Source organism: Propithecus coquereli, unplaced genomic scaffold (genome assembly GCF_000956105.1).
Source record: "Propithecus coquereli isolate 6110/MARCELLA unplaced genomic scaffold, Pcoq_1.0 Scaffold491, whole genome shotgun sequence".
Lineage (NCBI taxonomy): Eukaryota > Metazoa > Chordata > Mammalia > Primates > Indriidae > Propithecus > Propithecus coquereli.
In genome coordinates, this window is record NW_012150741.1 from 223599 (window position 1) to 251116 (window position 27518).

At 53.9% G+C, this 27518-nt stretch overlaps 3 protein-coding genes across 5 annotated transcripts in view; 2 read left to right on the forward strand and 1 right to left on the reverse strand.

The window, feature by feature from the left end:
• Positions 1–5660, forward strand: part of IPO9 (importin 9) — a 37878-nt gene extending 32218 nt beyond the window's left edge. For all 3 annotated transcript variants that reach the window (XM_012655941.1, XM_012655942.1, XM_012655943.1), the window contains exons 17-24: positions 344–472; positions 1309–1584; positions 1882–2048; positions 2619–2752; positions 3433–3555; positions 3997–4101; positions 4317–4393; positions 4842–5660. In XM_012655941.1, coding sequence (XP_012511395.1) covers positions 344–472; positions 1309–1584; positions 1882–2048; positions 2619–2752; positions 3433–3555; positions 3997–4101; positions 4317–4393; positions 4842–4952 — 1122 coding nt within the window. In that variant the 3' untranslated portion in view covers positions 4953–5660. The remainder of the gene's footprint in view (positions 1–343; positions 473–1308; positions 1585–1881; positions 2049–2618; positions 2753–3432; positions 3556–3996; positions 4102–4316; positions 4394–4841) is intronic.
• A 9553-nt stretch (positions 5661–15213) lies between these two features.
• On the forward strand, positions 15214–18770 carry SHISA4 (shisa family member 4). Its single transcript, XM_012655945.1, has 5 exons — positions 15214–15587; positions 15911–16082; positions 16934–17067; positions 17866–18033; positions 18264–18770. The coding sequence occupies exons 1-5, from the start codon at positions 15515–15517 to the stop codon at positions 18308–18310; spliced, it is 594 nt and encodes a 197-aa protein (XP_012511399.1). The 5' UTR covers positions 15214–15514; the 3' UTR covers positions 18311–18770.
• Positions 18771–23354: 4584 nt separating this feature from the next.
• LMOD1 (leiomodin 1 (smooth muscle)) overlaps positions 23355–27518 on the reverse strand; it is a 36951-nt gene continuing 32787 nt past the window's right edge. The window contains exons 2-3 of the mRNA XM_012655946.1: positions 24933–26447; positions 23355–24130 (exon numbers count right to left, since the gene is read on the reverse strand). Of these exons, the coding sequence (XP_012511400.1) occupies positions 24104–24130; positions 24933–26447 (1542 nt within the window). The 3' untranslated portion in view covers positions 23355–24103. The remainder of the gene's footprint in view (positions 24131–24932; positions 26448–27518) is intronic.

Below are 27518 nucleotides of genomic sequence, written 5' to 3' on the forward strand. Positions count from 1 at the left end.
GGACAGTAGGTGATTCTCTGAGACTTTAAGAAAATGGCTCTTCTTATTCCAGAGGAGCCCTCAATGAATTGAACAACGTGCCACCATTACACAGCACCGCTGAGCATGTTACTTGGCCATCCAATCCACTACCATGTTCCGCCCACCCCTGTGGCTTATCAAGTAATGAGGCTGAGAGCACTGTCTGCCATCTACTGTCTATGCCTTTTCTTTCAGAAACTTGCCTTTCATTAATGAGCTTTATCTGGGTTGCTGTGTTGTATCCACTCAGTGAGAATCTTGGTTGTTGGGCACCTCCTGTGCCAAAGGCAATTCTGACTCTTCTCTTTGTTCTCTCTTGCAGACAGCCATTGACATCCTGACCACAGTAGTACGGAATACAAAGCCTCCCCTTTCCCAGCTCCTCATCTGCCAAGCTTTCCCTGCAGTGGCACAGTGTACGCTTCACACTGATGACAACGCCACCATGCAGGTATCTGAGACATGCAAGAGGGAAGATGGCTCCCCAGCCATGGGTTTACAATAGGGAGAAACCTGACATGGTTTTATTCTTGCTAAATATAAGTGTCTCAACTCTATTTACCCAGACGACTCAGGAATGTAAAAGCCAAGCATTCTGTGCTTGGGGCTGTGTTATAATCTTAAAGAGTGTACTGGGCGTCCTGCCCCTCGATAGTATCCTGGTATTGCTACTGTGGAGATTACAGACATCTAGATTTAGGGTCATAAGAAAGTCTTTCCGCATATGTCTTCTGTTAATAAAGTCAGCAAAGTGATAGGCCTCTGGAGAAGGGAGAGATGCCTGCATATGTTTCCTCTTTCTGTTTCTTAGACGAGTTGGTTATTTTCTCACGTGTTTACTACTGCAGTTCATTGTAAATGTTATAGGAACTTGCCAGTGGATATTGATCAGCTTAGAAGTCCCTAGGCAAAGGGTAGTTTGTGTGAGGTCTGTCTTTATTCGCAGAAGACCTATGTATCCCCCATTATTGCTACATCATATACATATTTTTCTAGTACTAGAAATAGATCCTTATGGTTAAAACTTACCTTGCTCAGCCATTGACGCTTGTTATCAGAAATGTGCATTTTTGAGATAGCTGATTGGGTCCTTGACCCAATAGATATACTTCTCTATGTCTGTAACAGCTAATTCTTGAGTCCAGTAGTATGAGCCCACCACAAACCCTATAGGCTTACCACCCTCATGAAGTTTAGGCCTCTGAGAACATTTGGCCATACAGACTGAGAATTTCCTGACATCTGTTCCCGGGTTGCTAATTTTGCATGCCACCCCTGTCTCCCCAGAATGGTGGAGAGTGCTTGCGGGCCTATGTGTCAGTGACTCTGGAGCAGGTAGCCCAGTGGCATGATGAGCAGGGCCACAATGGGCTGTGGTACGTGATGCAAGTGGTGAGCCAGCTCCTGGACCCCCGCACCTCAGAGTTCACTGCAGCCTTTGTGGGCCGCCTCGTGTCCACCCTCATCTCCAAGGCAGGGCGGGAGCTGGGGGACAATCTAGACCAGATTCTTCGCGCCATCCTCAGTAAGATGCAGCAGGCAGAGACACTCAGTGTCATGCAGGTAAGAGGACCATGGGGAGCTGGGCTTTCCTACCCCCTGGCTGATTGCGATGGGAATTGGTATGTTAGCCCTGAGTGGTTCTACCCTCTCTCTTACTATCCTTGTAGAACAATTAAGTAAATTTGAATCTGTTCTGGCCCAAGAAGCATGAACAAGGAAACCTCAATTTTCTTGTCCTGTGGGTGGTTCGCTCAGTGCATAGACTGTGTTTCTTGATTGACCAGCCCATTCCCTCTCCTCTCCTATGTCTCTGAAGTTTATTTCCCTGAAGCAGACGTCTTTCTTGTTATCTCCTAGTCTCTGATCATGGTGTTCGCTCATCTGGTGCACACTCAGCTGGAACCTCTCTTGGAGTTTCTGTGTAGCCTCCCAGGACCTACTGGCAAACCTGCCCTGGAGTTTGTGATGGCCGAGTGGACAAGCCGACAGCATCTGTTCTACGGACAATACGAAGGCAAAGTTAGGTAGGCCCCATCTCTGGGCCTTATGCCGCTGCTCATACTTCTTCTCTCCCTAACTTGCTGCACTGATTGTTGTTGTTGTATCACACTGCACCTTGTGTTCTCTTTTTCCCATCTTTATTTATTGCTAACCTATAGCTGCCATCCTGAAGTCCCCAAAAGACAGTCACCCTAGGTAGACCATATATTTCTGATCTCTTGCTAGAGATCCCCCTCTGCCACAGACTTCACTCAGCTAAATACTGTTAGTGCCTTATTTTCCTTTATAAACCCAAGCTTTCTGACTTTTTATCCTGAACTGTTATGCCACTGATTCTCATCACCCCATTGCACCTCACAGTATCAGTAGCCATTGTGATGCTTGCCCATCCTAGCTTTGTTCAAGAACAGATCTCATTTGACCGTCTCGTGAACTGTGAATCGCATTTCAGCTAAACTCTCTTATCTCTTCTAATTAGATGTGAACAGAATTTCCACCATTAAAGAGAGGGTCTTAGGACATAATTGCTTATCTCCTTGGCCTGAATTCTGGATGGGTGGCTGACTGACCTATTTTTGGCTTTTCCTTGCCAGCTCTGTGGCACTGTGTAAACTGCTCCAGCATGGCATCAATGCAGATGACAAACGGCTACAGGACATCCGTGTGAAGGGGGAAGAAATCTACAGCATGGATGAGGGCATCCGTACCCGCTCTAAGTCAGCCAAAAGTGCGTGATGCTGCCATCCCCTCCACCCCCTCCCCGTAGCGAGGGGCTAAGGATACCTGGGTAGAGGGCAGGGATGTACTGTGATCTATATTTTTAAAACAATTGTTAGCAATGAGTTTGATAAAGAAGCAGCAGAAAACTATAAGTAAGCAACGGATCAGAACATACAGTTTCTTCCTGTTGTTGAAATTGACAAAAATAGTCTCAGGTAGCAAGGATCCCCAGCTTACAGCTTCATTCTGAGGCTTTGACACAGATATTCAGCTTGTTTTTTTATCAAGTTACCTTTTAGCCTGTGTCTCCAGTGATTTGCAGATAGTGAGTACAGAGCTGCTGTCTTCAGCTGTAGGTTTATTATCACCTGTGCTCTCTCTCAAATGGCAGGTCATGGGGACTGGAGTACTATACAGTTACTTGGACTTAGAGCTTTATTACTGACAAGAACCTATGCATTCCAATCCCTGAACTCTGTTGTCTCTCCCAATTCTGAACTGTTACAACACCAAGCAGAATAAAGTTATTTAACTTTAAATCATTCTTTGGTGGCTGGGTATAGTCAGGGGCGGTGGAAAGCCTAAAGGATGGTGAACTGTGGCACGTGGCAACGCAGGGTGTACAGGGACACTGCTGGACGTGAGCCCAGGGACAGTCTGACTTGAAGCCTTTTCTTTCCTTCCCAGACCCAGAGCGCTGGACAAACATTCCTTTGCTGGTCAAGATCCTAAAGCTGATCATCAACGAGCTCTCCAACGTCATGGAGGCCAATGCCGCCCGCCAGGCCACTCCTGCAGAGTGGAGTCAAGGTGCACCAGGGCCTTACTCCCGGGAGGATTTTAACCTGGCAGATCTTGTTACAAATTGTTGAATTATCAATTTGGTTTGTTAAGTCACTAATTTAAAAAAAAAGGTTTATGAATGGCTACTCTGTGGCCGGTACCATGCTAGCCTTCTGAAGAGTTACTTTTCAGGTCTGCCTTATGAACTCTTACAGAGATTGGGGTGGGAGTCAACCAGGAGGCAAACTACATTGGCCCTTTTTTGGTTTAATTCTTCTTAAAAGCCTCTCAACCTTTTATCTTCCCACCAGAACACTTTGGATTGTTCCATTCAAAGAATGGTTCTCTCCCCATTGGGGGCTGTAGGCTACATTGCAGAAGTCCTCGAGGCCCATCTGTTCTGGCCTGTTTGGATCTGGGGAGGGAAAATGCATGAATATGCTCTAGCTGCTTTTCATCTCCAAGTAGATGACTCCAATGATATGTGGGAGGACCAGGAGGAAGAAGAGGAGGAAGAGGAGGATGGTTTAGCTGGCCAACTTTTATCTGACATTCTTGCTACAAGTAAATATGGTAAGCAATTGGAGAAGAGGACAGCCATGGTAAATACCTTTTCTTTGCACACTGGTGCCAAGAATAGGGTATCCAAGTAAGGGGAGAGGTGGGCCCACAGGGACATTACTTGGGCTCTTGCCCCTTCTGCCTCAGCCATGTGGTGGTGTGTTGCCGCTCAGGGCCTGATCATGGCCCTCTGCCCTGACACGCCCTGTGTTGGCTATGTCTAACAGAGGAGGATTACTACGAGGATGATGAGGAAGATGACCCTGATGCCCTGAAGGATCCTCTCTATCAGATTGATCTGCAGGTGAGGGTGTCCAGAGAAGTTGTCTTACAAGTGACTAGTGTCCCAAGCCACAGAAACAGGAGTATGGGCTCAAGTCCATTCATAGTTCATCATGGGAGCCTAGGGGAGAGAGTTCTATCTTGCTGAGTGGTCAAGGGCTTTGGGTGGGCTGGGACTTTGTACTTGAGTGTTTTATACCAGTGTTTTAATCCAGTTCCTTGAAGATAGGTTGTGAGAGTCACTGGAGTGAAATATGAGATATAGCCTTGGAAAAAATTTGTTTTCCTATGGAATTTTGTCCCTGGATTGTACCTAAACTAGATCCAAGAATACAGAAGACCATCCCTCGGGGAGCTGGCATTTGTCTAAAAGGCAGCATTCCCTGTACCACGTGGTGGTGGTTCTTACCCCGCTGCAGATGGGTGACCTTGGGAGCCCTCAGTAATGCCACTCTTATTCTTCCCTCCAGGCATATCTCACAGACTTCCTCTGCCAGTTTGCGCAGCAGCCCTGCTACATAATGTTCTCAGGCCACCTTAATGACAACGAGAGGCGGGTTCTGCACACCATCGGCATCTAAACAGGGGAACCTTTCTACATTTGCTCCTTCTGGCCCAGCCACAAACCATTGTGCAGCCTTCACTGGCCTTGAGATGCACTTTCTTCTCAGCCTAGAGTGGCATCCTGACCCTTGGCCCTTGGCCTCTGCAGAGTGACACTGATGACAACTCAGACCAAGCTCGCCAGTGCCACCACTTAGGAATCCTGGAACAAAGGACATTTCTCAAAGTCCCCTTGAAGACACCCATCTCTAGAACCTTTTTTCTCCCCAGCTCTGCCCCCACCTCTGTTCCTAGAGTTGTCTGCTGGCCAGTCCAGAAACATTATTGCCCAGAAGGATTATGTGTTGATGGATTATTTTGCCCTGCCTCAAGAGCACAGGAAGTCACTACCATGTATGTTCTAAAACAGACCTGTCTACTTTCATAGGACATCGGATGTGTTCAGATAGGAATCCTCTGGAGAGATCATTATTCGTTCTCCCCTCGACTGGTGATGCTCTGGGTTCCCAGGAGGAACAAGCGGGAGCAGCTGCATTCTAAGCCCTCTCCAGCGACCTCTTTGCCTTGCTTCCCTTCTACAACACTAAGGCTCCTCTGCCAGAGGAAGTCATCTTGTTTTTGCCTCATTGCATGACACAGCCCCTCCCCCAAACTGTTCCTATATATACATGCACACACACAAAATAAGCCAGACAGATGGCAATTTGTTTTTCCTTTTTTAGAAAGAAAAGAAAATGGGAAAAAAGGACTCTTTAAAAATCCACCTTACCCAACTATATTTAATATGCCTCTCCCACACGTTACCACGGAGTCTGATATTCAAAGTGTCCCCTCTCCCTCAGGAAGCCTCTAAAGTGGTTAAGTTGTAGCCCTCAAATTTGCAACGTGTATTTTTCTAGGACAGTAAAGTAATCTGTACAAATGAATTTAGTCACATGGTATAAGGTGTCTTAGCACCTCTTTGCCTTCTGTTCCCTTTAGAAGGAGAGTCAAAAATAGGAGGAAAAGGGATTAGGTGGAGCCTATTTCGACATTCTGGCGTGTTTCGGCAAACCTAGCTCAAAGTGATTCTGAGGGAGCTGGCATTGTCCAGGCACATATTTTTAAGGGAGGTCCCTTAATTGGGAAATTTAGTTGTGGGTTCAAAGAGTAAATAAGAAATCAAGGGAAGGAAGAAGCTCAGCGTTCCTTTGTTTGGATAGTGCCCACTTCTGGTGCCCCATTTTTAATAGCTACAGAATATTTCTTTAGGTTGATGTTCTCACAGAGGGGAAATAGAATATAAAGTAAATTTGAATGTCCCTTCTCAAGGAGAGGGGCCCACTGTGGGCATGTACTCTATTGGACTGTTGAGGAAACCTACAGTAGCTAGTAATGAGTTCTCGCCACTAGGTGTCCCTAGTGTTCAACCTCGGTGACTGAGCTGGGGGTAGTTGAGTTGAAGTGACCATCTGTGGAAAGCCTGAGGGTGTGTTGACAGTTGTCCACTGTTAGCCAGGTTCTGAGGCTAATACTGCCTCTGCCTGAGCTGCTTTTCTCCCTTGAATTGGGGAAGTCACTGATACTGGAGAAATGATGACAGATCTTACCAAGTGGTGCTCAGAAAACCACCGTCTGAGCCTTGGAGACTTGCTCCATAGTGATCTAAGACAGTGCCAGCTGGGTCTGGTGCTGAAGGTAGCAGCCATTCCACAAAGCTGTTGGCCTCTATTTTGGCACCAAAGAATGGTCTCGTGCCAGCAGCACTGAACTGTTGAGTTTGGAAAGGCTTGGGACTCCCACACATAGACTGAGAATGACATGGGCCCCTCTGCACCTGCTAATTAGAAAAACAGTCTATATCTAGTGCCAAAAGTAGTCCTGAGTCCCTTGGCAGGGGTCCTCTCTTCCTGCTCTTCTCATGCTGATTTTTGGAGAGGACTGGGCCTTTCCTCAAGAGTCCTGAGGAAAGGGCCCTGCTATCACTTGGAGGCCACCCTGGCTAACAAACATACAGCTGTAGTTAAGAGCAGAGGGTCTTGGACCCTTTGGTATGTACATCGTGTGTTTCCAGCGCATTTCCATATGCATTATCTTATTTAACCTTTATAACAGGCACACAGAGTAGATATTATTCCCATTCTGTTGATGAGGAAAAGAATTCAAAGAGACTATGTCCAGTGTCAGCAGAAAGAAAAAAGATCTGTCGGAGGCCAGTGGTGTTGACAGAAGGTTGAACTCTAGCCACTATTTTGTCTCCTGTCTTTGTGGCCAGAGAGAACTGGCTTCGGTCTGAAAAGGGCAGGGCTAACTGGTTAGAAGGAATTGAAGTTCAAGGTAAGACAAATGAGGTAATAGGAGAACACTAAGCTGCTTCAGTCTCCTGACTGGTGAACACCCAGCAGCTGGGACACGAAGGGGTTTCCCCAGGAGACTGGGGAGCTCTTAGTGGAGGGAACAGAAGGGAAAATGGAAGAATCGCTAGAAGACTGAAAAGAAGTTAAAAGTCCAAGAAAGGAAGCTGATATCACAAGTCACAGACCTGTAAGTGACATTGATTGGAAAGGATGAAACTACAACAGATGACTCAAAAGCAGATAAATAAGAGAGATGGAAAAAGTAACGGATTTAAAATTAATAGATGTTCATTAAGAACAAGTGATGCCAAACTGGCCTTATAGTCTTCTTTAATTTTGTTAACTAGATAAAATAATCTGGACACAGTAAAGTCAAAGCATTGAGAAGATAGAGAAGTTGGTAACTGACCGCCAACTACCGAACTACAAATTAACCCATTGTGGGATGGCTTCTGATGATGGACCCCCGGGGTTCTGTCCTTGGCCCCTCTAATATTAATGATGGATGAGGGTTTTTTTACCCATTCAACAAAAGAATTTGAAGCAATTTATACAAGAAATAATACTAGATAAGGAGGAATGCCTATCAATTTTTTTTTTTTTTTTTAAGACAGGGTCTCTGTTGCCCAGGCTGAAGCGCAGTGGTGTTGTCATAACTCACTACAACCTCAAACTCCTGGGCTCAAGTGATCCTCCTGCCTCAGCCTCCCAAGTAGCTGGGACTACAGGCGTGCACAACCAGGCCCAGCTAATTTTTCTATTTTTTGTAGAAACAGGGGTCTCGCTCAGGCTGGTCTTGAACTCCTGAACTCAAGTGATCCTTCCGCCTTGGCCTCCCAGGGTGCTAAGATTATAGGCGTGAGCCACCTCGCCTGGCCTGATCAAATTTTTAGATAATAGAAAACCCCTGGGAAGGATGACAATTTAGGATCCAAACAAATATCTCTACAAGCTACAAAAATGAACAGAATCGTAATGTGGTTTCAGTGAATGCAGACTGACAATAGTATCTATGGAAACAGTTGAGGACTACAGAATACTGCTTTCTCACTAACTGTTGTGTGCCAGTAGTGGAGTTTATTATGCCAGGATCTGTTAATGTGTCTCCAAAACTCCAGTGTAGTCCCAGGCTGGAATAGTGCAGACGATCCTTTCAGTCTTCTGTGCCTGTCCTAGATGCTCTGTTCCAGTGCTCACCAAGAGGCTCCCTGACAGATGAGCCCTCTGTAAGAGGAAAACCAAGACATAGAGTGCCTAAATTGTGTCAAGGGAAAGAAGCTTACAGGAGCTGAGAATGCTCAGTTTGGAGAAGACCTGGACACTGCTTTGGAAATTAAGGGATTGTCCAGTGGAAAACATACTACACTTTCTAACCCCAGCCAGGCAGACCTGTGACCAATACGTAGATAATAAACAAAAGGCCAATTTCTGGCTACTCTCTTTTCAGTATCACTGGACGTCAAACCTCTATTAGACATGCAAGGCCAGTGCTAAATGCTGGAGAGACTTGGCTCCTTCCCTCAAGGAGCGGGTCTAGTGGGGGATCAGAAATAAATATAATCCTCAGACGGTTTGACTTCCAATTTTTCAATTTTATCATGGTGCAAAAGCTATACACATTCAGTAGGAACCATACTTCAAGTATCCATACAATCATTCTGTTTTTCATTTTCAGTACAGGATTCAATAAATTACATGAAATACTCAATGCTTTATTATTAAAAAAAAAAAAGCTTTGTGTTAGATAATTTTGCCCAAGTGTAGGCTAATGTGTGTGTTCTGAGTGAGTTTAAGGTAGGCTGGGCTAAGCTATAATGTTCAGTAGATTAGGTGTATTAAATGCATTTTTGACTTAAAATATTTTCAGCTTGCGAAGGGTTTATCGGTCCTTAACCCCACCCCATTATAAGTCAAGGAGCATCTATAGTGTGATGATAAATACAGGGGCTACTCTGAGAGAAGTTAAGCACTGTGAACAGTTCCTACTGCCCCAAAATGGGACTGGCTAATAATGAGGGGGCAGAGTCAGGGAAGGTCGCAGGGAGGAGACCCTCGACCTGAGCACTTGCAAGGGGCAGGAATACCTGCTCGGGTTTCGGGAGCACTTCAGTGCCAGTGGCTGTGCTAAATACTTATACTTGAATTGTCTCTTAGACCACCTGCTAACCTTACAAAATACGTCATTTTGCTTACCCCATTTTACAGATTGATGAAACTGAGGCAGAGATATTAAATGGTACCTGCCGAAGGTCGCACTGCAAGTATGTGATAACCATCCAAACAGCTTGTACTTACTACCGATTCTCTGTCTTGCCTCTGCTGTACATTTGCCAGGCAGGTAAGGGTGGGGTAGGACGTTTCAGAGAAAGTGTTTAAGAAAAGACCATAATGAAACAATTGTTTTTTCAGAGCTTATAAGCACATTAAAAGTATTACAATTTATGTTTCATGGACGTCTCAGCCAGACATAAAGCTGGAAGGACAAGTGAGGGCCAGATGGCGAAGGGTCCTGCACGGCCTCTTCTAGAGAATGGGAGGCCACCAAGAGTTTTAAGCGGAGAGGTGACACGATCAGGTTTGCATCTCAGGAAGTGTGCTGTCATCCAAACATTACTAGAAGGGTGACTCCGAACCCGGGTTGAAGGAGTGGTAGGCGGAGGAAGGGATGCAGTCTGGAAGCCGCCACGGCAGTCCGAGCGGGAGAACCCAGGGCCTGGCCCAAGGTGGTAACTAAAGGTGATAGACGGGGAGAGATGGATTGGGAAATGTTGACAGGGTAGATCAGTAGGATTTTCCAGAGTAACCGCTGTGGAAGGGATTGTCTCGCAGTGTTGAAAGGACTTCCTCCCTGTCAACGCAAGGCCAACCGGAGACCGGAGCTCCAGCTAGCAGTCAGCTCCGTTGCGGAAAACCCCATTCGCACGGGGGTCTAGACTAGGTCTTCACCGTGCTTTGCCGGGATTCCAGTAACAAAGCAGCCAGAAGTAATCGTTAATAAAATTCCAAAATTCGTGAATGATTTACCTTTCTCTGACAGATGGTACAAGCCAACATTAGCCATCTCATGAGGACCCTCACATTCCAGTTTTTTTTTTACTTCTTTTGAGTAGGTGAGAAAAGGGTGGCGTTATTGCTGGTTTCTTAAAATTGCAAATTACAGTAGGTTTGTTATCCCCGTGTGGAATACGTGATTTTGTAGCAAATGTGCTGCAGGAAGAAAAACAGTGAGGAAGCACTGGCCTGACCAGGAGGCCTTGTGTTGTTGTGAGTCGGCGAGACTACGTAGCTGGAACGTGAGGGGCTGGGGCAAGTGACGTTCCCTCCCAGCCTCTGTTCCTCATCTGTAAAATGGGAAACTAGCGTCTACCTCACAAGATTGCAGTTTGAATTAAAGATGACTTAATGGAAACCTGAAATGGTAGAAAGTTTCTCGTCCTGTACCCCCACCTGTCACGGGAGCCATGTGTGGCGCAGTCTCCCTGACTCACTGGGTTAAACTGTGACTCAATTCTGTTTCACAGACTCTGCTGCTAAATTAGGGTCTCGGCGAGCGCTTGCGAGGACAGCTCTGAGGAAGGGACTGTAGCACGCAGCCCTGCCTGGGGGACAGGAGAGGAACAGGTGGTGGCCCCAGCGCTTGCCTTCCACCTGCCAAACAGTTTTCCGTGGTTATCTGCAGGACATTATAAATTTTTCATGTACTAGTTGGCTTTCACTAGATTTTTTCCCTCCACATAGTGCAAGAACAAACCCAAAGTCTGCATTTCCTTCCTTAGTCGCTTTTGCAGGGTGGAAAGCAAGACTGCTTGGGATGGCCGTGCTTCTGTACCCTATGGGGAAAGCTCTAGTGGCCCGAGATTAGGCCCAAGGTCCTAAAGGAAGAGGGGAAGAGAAAGGGGGGTAGTCCCAAAAGACAAGTAGGGGACAAAGAAGTCCATGGGGCCTATCTATGGGTGGTGAGGACTCTGCCTGATCCTGGCAGAGAACCTGGACATGAGAGAACTTTCTGGAGAAAAGGTTGCATGGAGTCCCTGGGGATGCTGGACCCTGGTCACCAAGGCTCCCTGGAAAGGTCCCTGTGCCTGGGGCCCACACACCAACACTGCTAGATTTTCAGGCTTATAAACGTATCGGGCAGAACTTGTGCGGACCGAGGCCTAGAGGGCCCGCCCCAGTGTTTTGCACCGTGTGGGACCCCAGGACCTTTCAGTGATCCCAGAAGGCGGAGCAAACCATAACGACAAGCCAGGCAGCAGGATAGAGACTCATTCTCATCTATTTTGATTAAAAGAAAATAAATGTATTTCTTCCACACCTGATTTTGTGATCTCAAATTCATACCTGATCTCATATCCCTCACCAGCTCCCTGGCCTCATCCCTGACGCAGGGAAGCTGCTAGCAAGAGCCCAGAAACCGCTGCCTGTGCTGTGTTGCATGACCTTAAGTTCTCTACCCGTGGAACAGGGAGAGAATGGACAGGAGCGCCGCCGCCAGCTCTGACTGGGGGATTCTAGTGGGCTGAACTGAACCATAGTTCGCTTCCAAATGCAAAACCAAGACAAGAAGGGTTGGGTCGTTTATTTAAGATTATAGAGCCAGTAAGTGGCAGAGCAGGACTCACATCTAGTTAGTGGTTCAGAGAGCGGGCTCTGGAGCCAAACTGTCTGGGTTTGCACCCTGCCTCTGCCACTTGCCCACTTCGTGACTTTGGGCAAGCTACCTAAACTGTCTGTATCTCCACTTCCTAATCCACAGAACAGGTATAATATTAGTGTCTGTTTCACGGAGTAATGGTGAGGATTAAATAAAGTCAATATAACACAAAGCACTTCATAGTGTTGCCTCATAGTGAGTATTAATGTTAGCTATTATGAGTCTAATCCCAAGTCATACGCAATTCTCACTACCTAAACCTGCCCTTGCAGAGCTGGTCTTGCCAAGAAATACCCTCTGCAGATTCAACACTCCCATCCGTGCGGCTGGTTAACAGAGCTAGGCTGAAAGCAGAGACCCCAGGATGGAAAGGGTCAGCTGGAGAGGTCCGTGGCCCCAACTCTTCCTAAGAGAGGGAGTAGGGACAGACAGGGGAGAGCTATAAACAGAGCCTGCCTCCTCCCTTACCCTCGGATCCCAAAATAACACTGTCTGCCCCCACCCTGCCCAGCTGGCAGAGCGCAGGCTGAGTAAGGTGCCATTTAAAGATAACCTGGCCCTCCCCATCTCCCCACTGGCTCGTCTGCGCTCCTGAGGCCAGGCCCTGGCTGCCCGGGCCTGCTGCCGCTCCCGCAGCTCAGGGTACGCCTGAGCAGGGGCCTACTCACGGACGCCATCCAAGCCTGCCTGGCTATGCCCACTCTTCCCTGAGGCTCAGCCTGTCCTGGGCACTCTACATATAGGCTGAAGCCTGGCATTCTGGGAGAGGCAATCCTACAAAAGCATTGGTAGAAATCCCTCCGGGGAAGAGTGCTCCCTCTTACCAGTGGCTGGGCAGCAGTGAGTCCGATCCCACTGTCCTTCACCACCTTCCACCCACAGGTCCCTCCCACCGAAAGAACAGACCCAGGAGACACAGCCTTTCATTTATAAGAAAGATTAAAGCTAGACACCAGGAAAAACGTTCTGATTTAGGAGAGATGTTTGTTTATTTTAGGGCAGTGGGAGCCAGGAGACCTGGGGTCCTTCAGTCCCCAACTAAGCTGTGAGCCCTTGGCCAAGGTCCGCGTGCTCCCGGGCCTTGCTTTCCCCAGCTGCGGACTGCAAGGAAAATCAGCGTGTCCAAGGCTCCCCAGAGAGGGTGTGGCAGATTAAGTCAGACAGAGGAAAGAACTCAGGGTCCTATGGATGGAAGGAATATGTAATTACCTGTCTGCAGAGTTTGGGCTGCCAGAAGCTGGGCAGGGAGGAAAAGGAGGGCTCCGCTAAGGAGAGCGCTCTCTGGAAACTCCCTTCCTTTCCTCTGGTCGGAGAGAGGCAGGAATCAGGAAAGGAAGGGAGTTTCCCTTATCTCAGAATGGCTCAACTCAAACCACCAGCCAGACAAAAGCGGGGCAGGAGCCTCCATGGCCAGATGGTGGGGTGGATGGAGGCTCTGGGGCCTGCTGGGGAGGTAAGGCGGGCCGCAGCAATGCCCGGGCCTGGCTCAGTCTGCTCTGATAGGAAGAGGTCTAATCACCTCCCATCCCATGGACTGCAAAGCTTTCCTAGACTTTGGCAATTAGAGAATCACTGATGGTGTTGGTCAGAGCTAGGTCTTATTGTGAGCTGGAAGTGTCAGCCAGGGGTACAAGTTTTGAGGAGGACTAATTGGAGGAAAAAGAAGAAAAACAGAAAAGTAACTAGAGAGGGGTGGGTTTCAGGAAGCACGTGGTTTGGTTTTTTGGTTTTTTTTTTAGTAGTAAAGACGGAATTTCATTTTCCTAGGGAAGAGAAGCTGGTGAGAAGGGAGAAGCTAAAGACACTCCAGAGAAGTAATAATGAAGGGACAGATGAGATGGGGCACGGGTACAGACGAGAGAGTCAGCCTCAGACAGGAGAGACAGCCCTTCATCTGAGGGTCTACCAGCGACGACTGAGCACCTATGTCTAGGGCTGGGTGACAACAGTGAACACGGCCACATGGTCCCTGCAGTCATGGAGCTCCTGGTGTAGGACGGAGACGGATGGCAATGGACGCACTTGTGTAGGGGGTGGTGGATTGAGAGGCGTGTCTCCTTGTCCCTCTGCTGCTATACATTCATGACTGTGTCCTGCGGCGGCATAGTCTTGCCAGCCCATCAGGCTACCAGCAACTTCCTCTCTGTAGTCCAGCTCTCCTGGGTGGGTGCGCCAGCACCCATGGGGCCAGGACGGGACAGCTCTTCTTTTGGCTGCCCTTCCCTACCCCACTTAGATTCTACTGGGCCTTCCATGACCAAGCCTGGGTCCCTCACCCAGAACACCAGAAACGCTCACTGTCTGCACCATCTGCTGCTGGGGATGGGGCTCAACCCTCATTCGGAAGAGTTGGGTCCTGCTGTTGCCGCTACCATTTACTGGCTGTATTACCTTGAGCAAGTTCTTTAACTTCTGTGAGTCTCAGTCTATCTGTAAAATGGGATTGATGATAACACCTACCAACCCGGCTTAGCTCATGGAGCTGTGGGAAGATTCCAGTGAAGGAGATGTCCAAGTGCGGAAGTGCTTTGTACAAGGCGGTACAGGGCAGGGGATTAAGGTAGGCTTTTGATGTTCTCTCTGGCTTGATCTGCAGTTCCTGGGGCACAGTCGCTGGCAGTCAGCATAAATCTCTAAGGGGATTGATTGACTGCCCCCACCCTAAAGCACTGTCTCCACCTGAGTTAACTGCTGCCTCCTCAATATGCTTCTGGCTGGTGCAGAAAGGTATCGGAGCCTGCCAGAGGGCCGCCCCGGGTGCGGTGCTTGCCTTGGTTTCCTGGGCGCGCTCTGTGAAGAGAAGGGTTTTCACTGTGCAGAGTGTCTTACTGGATGGGTCCCAGATGGCCCAGAGGCCTCCCACCCTGCTGCTGAGGCCATGGGCTGGTGCATGTCAGCGCTGGCCACTTGGAGGGGGAAGGGGCCATCTTAGGGAGCCAGTGCAGCTGGCAGGGTCCAGGCCTGTGGGCACCGCTGGGGACAAAGCAGCTCTGAAACTGCCTCTCAATGGGTGCCTGTGTTCTGGGAATGGGGGCGGGGCAACTCCTAGCCTCTTTCCCTCGCCATCGCCCCCCCACAGGATGTCCCAGGCTGGACACGAGGGCAGAAGAGGTCCCCGCATAGGGGATGGTCCGGCCCTGCCCCTCCAGGGTTGGCCCGCGTGTCTGGGCATTCGGAGGTGGCACCAGGATCAGGGCTTCCGAGATCAGACACAGTGATTGGGCCTAGGCCGGGGGCGGGCCCAGGGCCCAGCCAGGCCTCCCCGGCCTCAGTGCCCAGCTGCCTGCTGTGCCCACGGTGGCTCTGACCGGAGGAGCCACCGTGGAGCCGGGGACAGGGGAAGCGGGGCAGTGTTCCGCGGGGTGAGGGGCGCCCAGCCCCGGAGCGAGCGCTGGGTGGGCGTCGCTGGTGGGTGGCCCCTGGGCGGCGCGGGCCGGGTTTCTGCGGGTGGGGCGCTTAGTCCCGCCCCCGAAGGAGGCGGGAGAGGTGCCCGAGCCCGGCCGCTGGCTGGGCCCCGCCGCAGCTCCCGCCGGCCGGCTTCGTGCTGCGGGCCCTCTCCCGGCGGCCGCCCGGCCGACCCAGCCCCGCCATGCCCTCCGCGGGCTTCCGCGAGGCCGCGCCGCTCGCCGCCGTCGCCCTGTTGGTGCTGGGGGCTCCCTTGGGTAAGGGGATGCGGAGCCGGGCGGCGGCGGGGCGGGGGCGGAGGAAAGGGAGGGCCGGCCCGAGCCCGGGGCGCCCGGCGCCGCATGCCCTCGCCGCCGCGGGGTCCGCAGGAGCGGGAGGACGGAGAGCGGGAGGCCGGGCCACCCCGGGAAGCTGACCCCGGGCCGCGGGGTCGGCCCCAGGGAGAAGCCTCCGGGGCTCAGGAACCGAGACTCCCAGGGTGGAGACAAGGGGCAGGCTCAGATTCCGGGAGCCATGGGCTGGAGACCACCGGGGAGTGGGGCTGAGTGTGGCCACCGGGCACCCCCGCTCCCGCCCACAGCGCTGGCCGGCGAGGACTGCCTGTGGTACCTGGACCGGAATGGCTCCTGGCATCCGGGCTTTAACTGCGAGTTCTTCACCTTCTGCTGCGGGACCTGCTACCACCGGTACTGCTGCAGGGACCTGAGCCTGCTCATCACCGAGCGGCAGCAGAAGCACTGCCTGGCCTTCAGGTGGGCTCCTGCCTACGCACCGCACCCCTCTCCATCCTCCTCTCAACAGCCTCCCCTGCCTCCCTCCCCAGCTCCTGCCTCCTCTCCAGGTCCACCTCCACATCCCTAGCGGCATCGAGTCACTCCACCTGGTGACAGAGCTAGTGGTCATGCTGGTGCCTGGGAGCTCCAGAACAGGCGTGTTAGTTCCTTCACGGGCTTGGGCTGGCCTAGGTGTTTCCCGGTTCTTTCTGGAGCCCTCCCCTTGGTCCCTCAGGTCTTGGGGAGGGAGGGTGCAGGGCTAACACCCGGCCTGCAGTGTAGCTTCGTGGAAGAAGATCTGGCACCAAGGCAGACGCTGGGGCTTGACTCCGGAGTCCCCTTCTTGCTAGCTGCGTGATCTTGGGGAAGACACTGCCCCTCTATGGGTCACTGTTTCCTCTTCATAAAATGAGCAGGTTGCCAGAATTAATGATTCTCAACCTTTTTTTTTTTTTGAAGGGGATCGCTAATACATAAAACAGATATAAAGAGACTTGTGATTAAAGTAAGGTTTCAAACAGTGGCTTTAGATTGTTGCCAAGGGTCCTTTCATTGTTAGCGTATTGTAAGTCCAATGAGTTGAGCTGAGACGTGGAAGCAGCGCAGGGGCACTACAAATCCCAGCATGCCTCGCACTGGCCGGCCAGGCAGCAGAGCCTCTTGGAAGTGGAGGTCCCCTGAGATCTCCTCCACAGGGACTGGGCAGAGCCCCACAAGGAACCCCAAACCTCGGCTTGCTGCGGCCCCCCTGCTGGCCAGGCGGTAGAGCCAGCATGATGAGGACCCCCTGTGAGTGCTGGCAGGTGAGAGGACCTGTTCTTTGTCTAAAGTCCCAAGACCATCGCAGGCATCGCCTCGGCTGTGATCCTCTTTGTTGCTGTGGTTGCCACCACCATCTGCTGCTTCCTCTGCTCCTGTTGCTACCTGTACCGCCGGCGCCAGCAGCTCCAGAGTCCATTTGAAGGTACACGTGGTATTGGGCAAGATGGGCCCAAGACAAAGTAGGCCGAGTCCCGTAATGGGCACCAGAGAGTTCCGGGACTGGTGTGTCTGGAGTAGTGTGTATACACCTCTGTACACACACTCCTGCCGGCCTGAGAACCCAGAAAAAGCTTGTAAGCCCATGAATATTAGGATGTGCCCAGGGTATGTGGGAGAATCAGGCTGTGCGTACGTGTATGTTCACGCTCATGAATATTCAGACGTGCACGGAAGTGCGGCCTATCCACGTTGAGTGTGCAGTGGGTATGTGCACGCACACGCCACGCTCAGTAAGCGCACGGGGTGGCTCTGTAGTGGTGAACGTGGACTGGTGTGCCCGAGTGTTGCCATGTGACTGCGCCTATCCCCAAACCTGATGGGCATGGGGACAGCAATGCCACATGGGAGATCAGTGTGGGAGGGAAGAGCTAGGAGAGGACCCCCTGGGTGGCAGCTCTGCCAGATGACAGGACACCAGCCCTGGAACTCTCCCCTCCTTGCCCAAGTGGGACGAACATTCCTTGGGCTGTGCTCCCTGACTCATGAGGTCTCTGAAACCTGCTGAGGGGAGCAAACTTGCTAAACACAGATTGACCGGCTGGGCCCTGTGCACAGCCCCCTGCTCAGTCTGCCAGGCTGAGTCTCGGAGGCCGCAGGTGGCCAGCCTGGAGCCTGCCAGAGGGCCGCCCCAGGGTGCGCTGCTTGCCTTGGTTTCCCGGGCAGGAGAAGGTTTTCTAAGGGAGGTGGATCTCTGAATGCTAATCTTTATTCCCCCATCTAGGCCAGGAGATTCCAATGACAGGGATCCCAGTACAGCCAGTATACCCATACCCCCAGGACCCCAAAGCTGGCTCTGCACCCCCACAGCCTGGCTTCATGTACCCCCCTAGCGGTCCTGCTCCACAGTACCCAATGTACCCCGCCGGGCCCCCGATCTACAACCCTGCAGGTGAGTGAGCAGCCTGGAGCCCTCCCACTGCGCCCTGCCCGACCCCTTGCTCTAGGGCCTCCCCTGCGCCCCCCACTCCCAGATTCCCCTTCCAGACCTCCTCCTCCTCCAGCTGGCAGCCTCCAGGCCAGCTCTTCCCCGTGGCCCCATGTACCCCGGGGACGGAAGTGTGCTTCGTGCCCTCCCATGCCACAGCTGACTGACCCTCACCCTGTCTCCTTGGCTTCCAGCTCCTCCTCCCTATGTGCCACCACAGCCCTCTTACCCAGCAGCCTGAGGAACCAGCCGTGTCTCTGCTGCCCCTTCAGTGATGCCAACCTTGGAAGATGTCCTCATCCTGTCCCTGCATCTGGCCCCGGGGGTGGGCAGGGGCCCTCTAGTCACCAGGCCCCAGACCAAGCCAAATACTGGGCCCTACTGGGACAGAGCCCCAGGAAGTGGAACAGGAGCCAAGCTGGAACTAGGCCATGAGTGAGGGGTCGGGGGGAGGGTTTGGGGTTGGTGGGCTAATTTTACTGAGGACAAGGGAGGGAGGTGATAGCCCGGGTCACAGCCCCTGCTTTCAAATCGTCCCTCTGCTCCTAGGATTCCAGCCCAGAAGGCTGGGGCCCTCCTGTTTGCCCACTGTGGGCTGGGGTGGGGGCAGGGAGGAGGCTTTAGCAGCAGCTGGCGGTTGCCCTCCTCTCTGACCGCCCCACTGGCCAGGGTTCTGGCCCGCTGGATTAAAGCTGTAAAGATGTAACTCATGTCAGCTGTGTCATTGGACTCATCCACACCTTCCAGCAGCGCTGCCTTCAGCTGGGCCCAGACTGCTGCCCAATCCATGTTCTGAAAAGCAGGGGAGGGCCAGCGCCAGGCCAGAGCTGCACACCCCCACCCCCCTCCACAGGCAGAACCGGGCTGGTTCCCAAAACCAGCGAGGTGAGTTTTCCCACAGCTTCAGAGGGTGCTCACTTGCATTAGAGATTCCCTGCTAGGGGTCAGGCCTCTGACACCTGAAGCCCCACCAACTGCTCTCCCAGTCGGGCACCCTTAGATTCAAATTTGGGTCCCGCACTCTCTGACCTTGGGTGTGTTTCTGAAGGCCTGCCAGCCTAGGAGCCAAGTGGAGAGACCGGGCCACCCCAGAGACTGGGGCAAGGTGCTTCTGTCAGTTGCTTGGTCATCAGTCCCAGGCCCACATCTGTGCCCCCACTGAGCTAGGCCGTGACGGCTACGACCTATCTCCCCTGCTCCCACAAATACTGCTTAGAAGGGGCTCTTGGGAAGGGGCAGCGGGTGCCCCCACCCCTGGAGCTGCCTGACCGTTTTCCTTTTCTTGCTCCCTGGAGTCATGGCCCTTGTGCTCTCAGGACTTGTCTGGTGACAGATCCAGGGAAGGAAGTTTTACAGTTTTAATTCAAGTGGGAAAAGTGTCCACTGAGCTTGGCAAAGCCCCACCATCCAAGAGTCTCCTCCTTCCCCCAAGCCTCTTCTCCCAGCATGCCCCAGCCCGGCCCCTCCTTCTCTCACCTTCTGGGGACTCCAGCCCCCTGCAGCCTCAGGCCCTGCTCTCCTGCCCTGCCCCTGCAGCTTTCTCTTCCTCAGGCCTCTGGGCTCCTGCAGCGCAGCTGGGTTCTGGTATGGCCATTGTGCTCACCATGTCCCCAGGGCCCTCTGCCACCCACATAATCTGTGGGATTATCTCTTGTCACACAGCCTGGAAGGCAGGAGCTCCTGGGCCAGAGCTTTGGGGCCAGGGTCAGAATCTCCCTTGGGCAGAGCTCTGCCCCCGGGTTCACAGTTTCCCTTCTCAGTGAAATCCGCAGGGGCCCACAAGCCTGCCCCTGGATCTGACCCGGACAGGAGGGACCGCCGCTGCTGGTGGGGACAGGGCTGAGGCCACAGCTGCGGATCTGCTTTCTCTTTGACGGTGGAGACAAGAGGTGGGAGCTGGGGCCACGGAGTGTCCTGGCTTCACACTTTAGGAGAGAGGGTCTCCAGGTCGTCTAAGGTTTGGGGTCCAGTCTCCTCTCTCTCCTGAAGCTGGGAGGAGGAGGGGATTTGCAGGCTGAGGTTTCTGAGTGTCCCCGAGAAATGATGTGTAAATGTACGCAAAGCCGGCCCAGGCAGAATTAATTATCCTTGAATCAACAACCTGCGGCCGGTGACAAACTGCTTTGTAGACTAGGGCAGGAAGCAGGTTTACCTCGGCCACAGCTGATGGTGGAAGGGGGGATTGCCCCATTTCCAATCAATTAACTCTGCAAAGCACTGAAAATAAGAGAATTCTAAGAAAGAGGGGGAAACCATGACTGAGCGGGGCCTTTCACATACGCAGGAGTTCCTACAGCTCTCCCAAAGCACGACAGTCTCCTCTCACCCCTCTTGTCTGGCTCATCTTCAGGGGAGCAAGGGGTGCCCAGCAAGGCCAGGGGGAGCACAAAGCTGTAGGTGCCCCTCCCGGTCACCTTGCTCCTTAAGTAGCACCCCAAAGACCAGTCAGGCACCCTAAGAGGGCAGGCAGGGATGGGGTGGGAGGGGCAGCCCTCAGGGATTGGGAGGCCTTGGGAGTGTCAGTAGGGTCCTGCGCAGATGGAGAAGGGACATTTTGACACAGAAACAAGTGGACTGCATTCTTGGGGCAGGAATCTTGCCAGGCAGGGTGGGGGAAAGCAGAGGGAGCTCAAAGGAGGCTGGAAGAGGTCGGTGCAGGGAGAGAGCTAGGGAGGGATCAGTGGCAAGGGGAGAAAGTTAGCAAGAAAGGGGTGACAAAGGGACCTGGGGGGGGTTAGATAAAGGAAGGAGGGAACAGAGACAGGGAGAAGGTGCAGAGGCCACCTACAGCTAGAGCAGTAGAGCAGGACGAGCAGAAGGTGCTGGGGTCAGGGGCTTATGGGGGCCACACACTCTGGGCCACTCCCAGGCCAGCAGCCTGGCCCAACACCACAGCCAGCGCAGAGGCTCAGGCCCCTGAGGCCAACTTCAGAGGTCAGCCTGAGCATGCATGCTGGGGCAGGGGCAGTGCATGGCAGTCCAGACTTGGTGGCCGAGAAGCATGCTCAAGGGTGACCCCCGGCCAGATCTCCTATTTCTTAAAGGGTGGCCCGTGAGTGGCTGACATCCGGACTCAGTGCCCTGGGCCTGGAGCCCCTTGCTCACCTGCAGGTCTTGTTTCTAAACAGCAACTGGGACAAGGGCTTCAGCAGCCCCTGGTGCCCACCATCCTGCCCACAGCCAGCGCCAGGGCTCCCCCCAGGGCCAAGGTGGAGCGAAAGCACTTCTGCAGGGCCGGGGCCAGGGCCAGGAGGCCAGAAGCCTGGGGCAACAGCTGGGCTGAGGGCAGAGAGCCGGAGGTGAAGCCGCCCGTGCAGGGCGGCAGACGGGAAATGCGATCCCTTGGGAAGTGGTGGGGGGGGAGGCGGAGGGTAAGTCAGCGGGCTCTGCAGGCAGAGGCTGGGGAGGGCAGACCTTGCTTCGCCCAAGTCTGTAGAATGAACCGGGAGGTAGGTGACCGGGGCCAAGTTCAGACTCATCAACTTGGACAAGTTACTTGCTTTCTTCGAACCTCATTTTCTTCCCTATAAAATACGGGTGCTGGACGAGGACAGATCCTTTCCAGCACCCCTCTCTCCCTCCAAGCCCCGGGCTTTAGGAAGGGAAGGCGGACAGACGGGTGCCTGCCACCGCGGGTGCGGGAGGTGGGCGGCGGCAGCTGCATGCCCGGCAGAAACCCGGCCGCCGCGAGTTCGGGCCCCTTTTCCGCAGCTCGGCAGGCCCCCGAGTGCATGTGTCTGCTCGGTTCCAGCGCCCTTCTCTGCCCCGTCAAGGCCGCGGGGCGGCGTCCCCTCCCTAGACAGCCCACCCGCCCATCTTCTCCTCCCCGCTCCCCAGCGCAGCCGGCGGAGCAGCGGGGAACCTGGCCGCGGTCTGCCCCCAGGTGGCGCTGCGCCCCGCGTCAGGCTCAAGTGCACCGGGGGAATGATGACATCATCATTCCTGAACCGGGCGGTAGCCCCCAGCAGCGCGGAACAGGAGCTCGAGACAGCAGGGAGTGGTTTTTTCCTCTGGCTAAATCGTGCTTTAAGTTTGGCAGAAAGGGCTTCCTAAGGTGACAGGTTCTGTCTTAAGATCCGCTTCCCTCAGGTTAGGCTTCTAGAGCCTCCCTGGGGACCATCACTGGTGTCATTTCAGCAAGGGGAGGAGGGGGAGCTGTCATCGGAAGCAGTTCTATGGGCTAAAGACCCTAGCTCTGCCTTTAATCAGCTGTGCGATCATGGATGTGTTAACCTCTCTGGGCCAAACTCTACCTGCAGAATGGAGAGAACACTGGCGTCCACCGGCCAGGGCTGAAGGAGCAGCTGAAGCAACCTCGAGCACTAGCTAGTGCCCAGCGCCCGGCAGGCGCAGGGTGGGCGGAAGCTCCAGCTGGGCTGAGCTCCAGCTAACACCCTTTGAGGTCCAGGAGCCAGCAAGAGTCTGTCTCCTCTCTCCTGGGCCCAGCCATTGCTTAGGTTTCCGGGGTGACAGGCAGTGGGTGGAGGGAACGGGGGAGCAGTGTACCCGGGATCTGAGTGCTCTGCCCTCTGGTTTCGGCCAGACCTGGAGCAGCGATCCTGCTTCCTGGCAGGGGCACCTCACCCCACCCCGGAGACGGTGAAACTGCCATACTCCCGCTGCTGAGGCAAAACCTGGAGGCAGAAAAACCCACAAGTGACCCAGACCCAGGGCAGCAGTTCCACTGTGCCAAGGGGTGCCAGCACCTTCAAGCCAGTAGAAGAAAGATGTCCTGGATGGACACCTACGGGGGGCACGGCAGCCCTGCCGGGTCAGGAGGGCAGCCTGCAGCAAGGGCAGGAAGTGAAATTGGCGACGCGGGAGGCTTGGCGATGGTTAGGCACCTCTGGGCCCCAGGCACACTGGCGTGGGTGCTGCTCCCCAAGCAGTCACTCCGCTTCTCTGCCCGCTGCCTTCCTGGGCCTGTGACCACTGTGAGGAGCTGGCCCCGAGCCCACAGCTAGGACGAGTCATGGGATGAGCATCCCCTGAACATGCCTAATATAGCCATCCCAGGCCCTGTTCCCCATCACCCCGCTCCAGGCAGCAAGACTGGTGGGGAGCAGACCCGGTGACGGCCCGGCCGCCTGGGCCCGGACAACCCGGTTGGTGGGAGTCTTCCGCTCAGAGTTCGGGCTCCGCCACGCTGTGCTTCCCGCGGACACGCGCTTACTTCCCGGGCAACTGGGATGGCACGGCAGGGAGCCTGAGCGCCCCGCGTGCTCCTGGGAGCGCACGGTGAGGAGCGGGACCCCCGGTGCGGTACAGAGGTGGGGCGCAGCCACTCACAGCTGAAGGTTTGTATATATTATCAAAATCTTATGGAAAAACAGATACACAGCTATTTATACGACAGCAGGCGGGTGTGAGGAAAATGTCTGCTTTGGCATCAAACCTTCAGGTCCAGCTGCTGTCTGTCCCTCTCCTCCCATCTGGAGCCTACTCCCCCCACGCACTGTCCATCCAGGCCAGCTGCCCCCACCAGGTCTGACCTGCCCGGGCCAATCAGAGGGAGGGGCTCGAGTGTCCTCAGCCCCTCCCTGCTCCCCCCTAGGGCCCCGTGCCCGCTTCCTCCTCTGCCACTGCCGCGCACAGAGTGCCACTGGCCCAGCAGCTTGCCCCGTGGGCTCCTCAGAGGCCTGGATCCTGGCCCTGGGGGGCAGTGGGGCTGGGGTGGACGCATGGTCCCTGTGGGACATCCTTCCTGCATCAGAGGCCTTGTGCAGCTTGCCCGCTACGTGGGCCCGGGGCAGGGCCATCTTCTCAGTGACGTGCTAAAAGGACTCTTCTTGTCCGGAAACCTCAGCTCCAGGTATAAAAGACATTTTTGGAGAGCCTCAGAGACAAGAAAAGGAAAGTGAGAAGAGATAAGGCATCCTTCCTTGAGCGTGGCCCAGGCCTCAAGCTCTTCCACGGCAGAACAGAGATAGCCACAGCAGGTCGGCCAGGGGTGGGGTGGGCAGGGTCTGCGTGGCCCTGGGAGGCGAGGCCTGGGCAGTCACGGCATTGGCAGACAGGGCCTGGCAGCCGGGTCCTACTGGAGCAGTTTGGGCACTTCCACCTGTGGGGGCAAAGCAGAGACGGGTTAGGACAGCTCGGCAAGGAGCCTCTGGAATTCACCCCACCTCCCTCCCTTCTGGAAGGACACCACACCAGACACCTCACTATGCAATATGTCGTGTCTGTGGAATGAATAAATGAGGTGTTGGCATTGAGGGAGCATTTTTCCTTTTCTGTAAAAATTGGATGTCATCAAATGACCACTGGAACCACAAGTGAGATCGTCCTTTATCTGGTGTCCAATCCCAAATGGTGTCGTGGGGGTAGAGTACCCAGTCAGATGGGCAAACGATCATGGACTCTGCCACCCAGGCGGGACTTCAGGGAGGCAGGGCTCTGAGAAGTAGGTGTCAGGGAGAGCTCATGTGTCCATGGCACTGGGTAGTCAAAGGTGGGCTCTCCCGAGGGGTCAATCCCCCAAAGGCCTTCCGGATAGACTGATCTGTAGGATTCGGCTGGTCCTGAGTGGGCTCGAGTAAAACAGATCACTTGTAGAGGCTGTTTCTCCATTTCTAGGAGGAACAGGTGCGACTGCAGGATGGAGGGGTCAGAAGTGTGGAGTGAGAGGCCACAGGAAGCCCCTAAAGGAAGGCTGGAGTCTCACCTCGAGGGAGGTACGGGTGTGGCCTGCCTGGAGGCAGGAGGCTGGATGAGGTGACCTGAAGTCCCCTGGGGCCCCTGGGCGTCTCTATCGCCTGCAGCCGATGTGAGCACCTCTGTGTGCTTTCCCTTTGCAGTCCTGCCCTCCCCTCCCAGCCCCTGCCCAGCCCCGGCCCTGTCGGCTCCTGCCCACGACTACTTAACTTCTTGAGCTGCTTGAGGTTGCTGGAGCGGATGGCGGCCAGTAGCTGGTCACGAGAATTCTTCTCCTGGGCAGGGAGGACTTTGTCTCCCATCTTCCTCTGGGTAGCTGGTGACAGTGAGTTCTTCAGGTTCTCCATGATAAGGGGTGGAGCCAAGGGAGGCGGTGGTGGGGGTGGGGCGGCTGGAGCACCCCCTTTCTTGGGTGAGTTCTTCGGAGAGGGCTTTGGAGATGGTTGGGGTGAAGGTTTGGGGGAGCCCTTGGCCAGGGCCCCAACCTTGGGCACCTCCAGCCGATCCTTCTTTTCTCCGCTGGCTTCCTGTGCCTGCCTTTGCTCCTGCAGCCGCTTTTGTCGCTGCTTGTCCATGTTGCGGCTGAGCAGGTTGGTGACCGTCATGCGGGGCCCGGCCAGCTCAAAGTGGTAGCCCAGCTTGAGCAGGGTGGTGTTCTCCTTGAGCAGCTTGGCGATCTCCATCTCCGTCTTGCCGCCGCAGATGTGTCGCTGGTTGTGGAAGCGCAGCTCGGTCAGCGTGCTGTTCTGGAGGAGGGCCCGGAAGATGGCCAGGATGCCTTTGCCTGTGATGTGGTTGGAGTCCAGGTTGAGGCTGGTGATGGTCTTGTTGGCCTTGAGCATGATGGCGATGGCGAAGGCCACGTGGTCGTCCGCTCGCGTGTTGGCCAAGGCAAACACCTTGACCACAGTGTTGAACTCCAGGGCCTCGGTGAACCGGACCAAGATCTCGTTTGTGATGCAGTCCGAGTTGTTGACGTTCACCTCCGTCATCTCTGGGTCGTTGTTCTTCACCCTCTCCAGAGGCTCATCGAATATGCTGGGAGCCGCTTCCTCCTCCGCCTTGGCAGGTGCTTCAGAGGGCTTGGGGGGGCCGCCGGGGGCCTGTTTCTCTGCTGTTTTGGTCTTGCTCTCTTCCTCGGCTTCCTTTTCATTGCGGGACTCGTCCTTCTTGACTTTCTCATCCTCCTTTCTCGTGTCTGCGCTCCCAGTTCCTCTCTTCACCTTGTCGTCCTGCCTTTTCGTGTCCGAGCTCCCAGCTGCTCTTTTCATCTTCTCGTCCTCGTTTCTGACGTCTGTGTTCCTACTCTCCCCTTTGACCTTCGCACCATCCTCTTTCTTGGCCACGTCCTTCATCTCCTCTCTCTTTTTATCCTTGTCTTTGCTCAAACCCGTGTTCCTGTCACTCGCTTTCTTCTCCTCCTCCTTCCTGGCGGCCGCCGTCCTCTCGTCCCCCCTCCCGTCCTTCCCCGCCTCCTTCTTGTCCACGGCAGCCCGGACCCGGCCCTTGTCGATGCCCCTGATGGGCTTCTCCTCCTTGGGCTTCTCGCCGCTTCTGCCCTCAGCCTCGTCCCTGTCTCTGGAGAAGCTTTTCTTTAAACCGCCCCTCTTTGGCTCCTTCCCCAGGTCCGAGTCCCGTCTGGGGCCCAGGGACTTTTTGCTGGCATCCTTGCCCCTTTCCTCCCCATTCTTGGCATCCGTCTTGGGCTCTGCTTGCTTGCTTTCCTAAGAATTCAGAAAAGAAAAACAAACATGAAGCGCTGGCTACAGAGGGAGGAATGAGTACGGGGCCGAGTGGGGGGCGCTTACATAACCGCCCTTGGGCCTGTGGAGGACAGTTGGCGTTTGGGAGGTGGCTGGTGTCTCCATGGAGGACAGCAGAACAGGGACTTGGGTTCGAGGCGCAGAGCAGGGGCTGACGCAAGGCCTAGGGTCGCGAGCCGCCGACGCGAACACCTGCGAGGCCGCGGCCGCGCCTTTCCCAGAGCCTTCTCAGGCCCAGAATTGCCCTTTTTGGAAGGACTGCTTCCAACAGTGCCCTGCCGCGCCACCTTGGAACCTGAGGCCAAAGGAAAAATCCCTAACACTGATCTTGTCTTTATTTAAAATTTTGCATTTCTGTTCATCGTGGATTTTTTTGCATTACTATTTTTAAAACTATACATTCAAATATCAGTTACGTCGCTCACTGAGTGTTTTGGCGCCCACCCCCTGCATCCTGTGCCTGAGGCAAGCGCCTCACGGCCCTGGTCCCAGCCCTGCTCCCAAGGTAGGCCAGTAGTCCTCGGATACGGGAATTTTGCAAGCCAGTACATTTGCAAAGAAAAAAAAAGTTGGGGAGATCAACATAGGGTTGCTGACCTTTTATTTTACCAATTAAGGATATTTATAAATTCTATCAACTATCATTATCTCATTGAATTAAGAAGGAACTAATTATAAAGTAAGGTAGACGAAATAGAGGATACACCTTAACATCAAATATGTGTGTCTTTTTAAAAATACTCACAGTGTTGTCCTTATTTTATAGTAAAAACTTAGCTAAGGACAAGTACCTCTCTGCGAGGGGCACGGGAGTCTGCTGCGTCAGCTGGGCGGATTCGGGATCTCAGATTTGGTGACTCCATTGTGACCACCCAGACACTGAGAAGTTGGAGAGGGAGGCCATGGGACTGGGCCGCCGGCTGAGCTGCCGTAGGGGCTCGCGTTTCACACACAGCACAGGCCACCCTGCACCTCCACGGGGCCCTGTCCCTTCCCCTACGAAGCCGCACGCACGAGGTCTGAGCCCTGCTT

Bases quoted from the DNA above. Each gene is read 5' to 3' on its own strand.
- SHISA4 (XM_012655945.1), top strand. From the start codon at position 15,515: ATGCCCTCCGCGGGCTTCCGCGAGGCCGCGCCGCTCGCCGCCGTCGCC. The intron at 15,588-15,910 runs GTAAGGGGATGC...TCCCGCCCACAG, and splicing joins GGTGCTGGGGGCTCCCTTGG to CGCTGGCCGGCGAGGACTGC. The intron at 16,083-16,933 runs GTGGGCTCCTGC...CTTTGTCTAAAG, and splicing joins AAGCACTGCCTGGCCTTCAG to TCCCAAGACCATCGCAGGCA.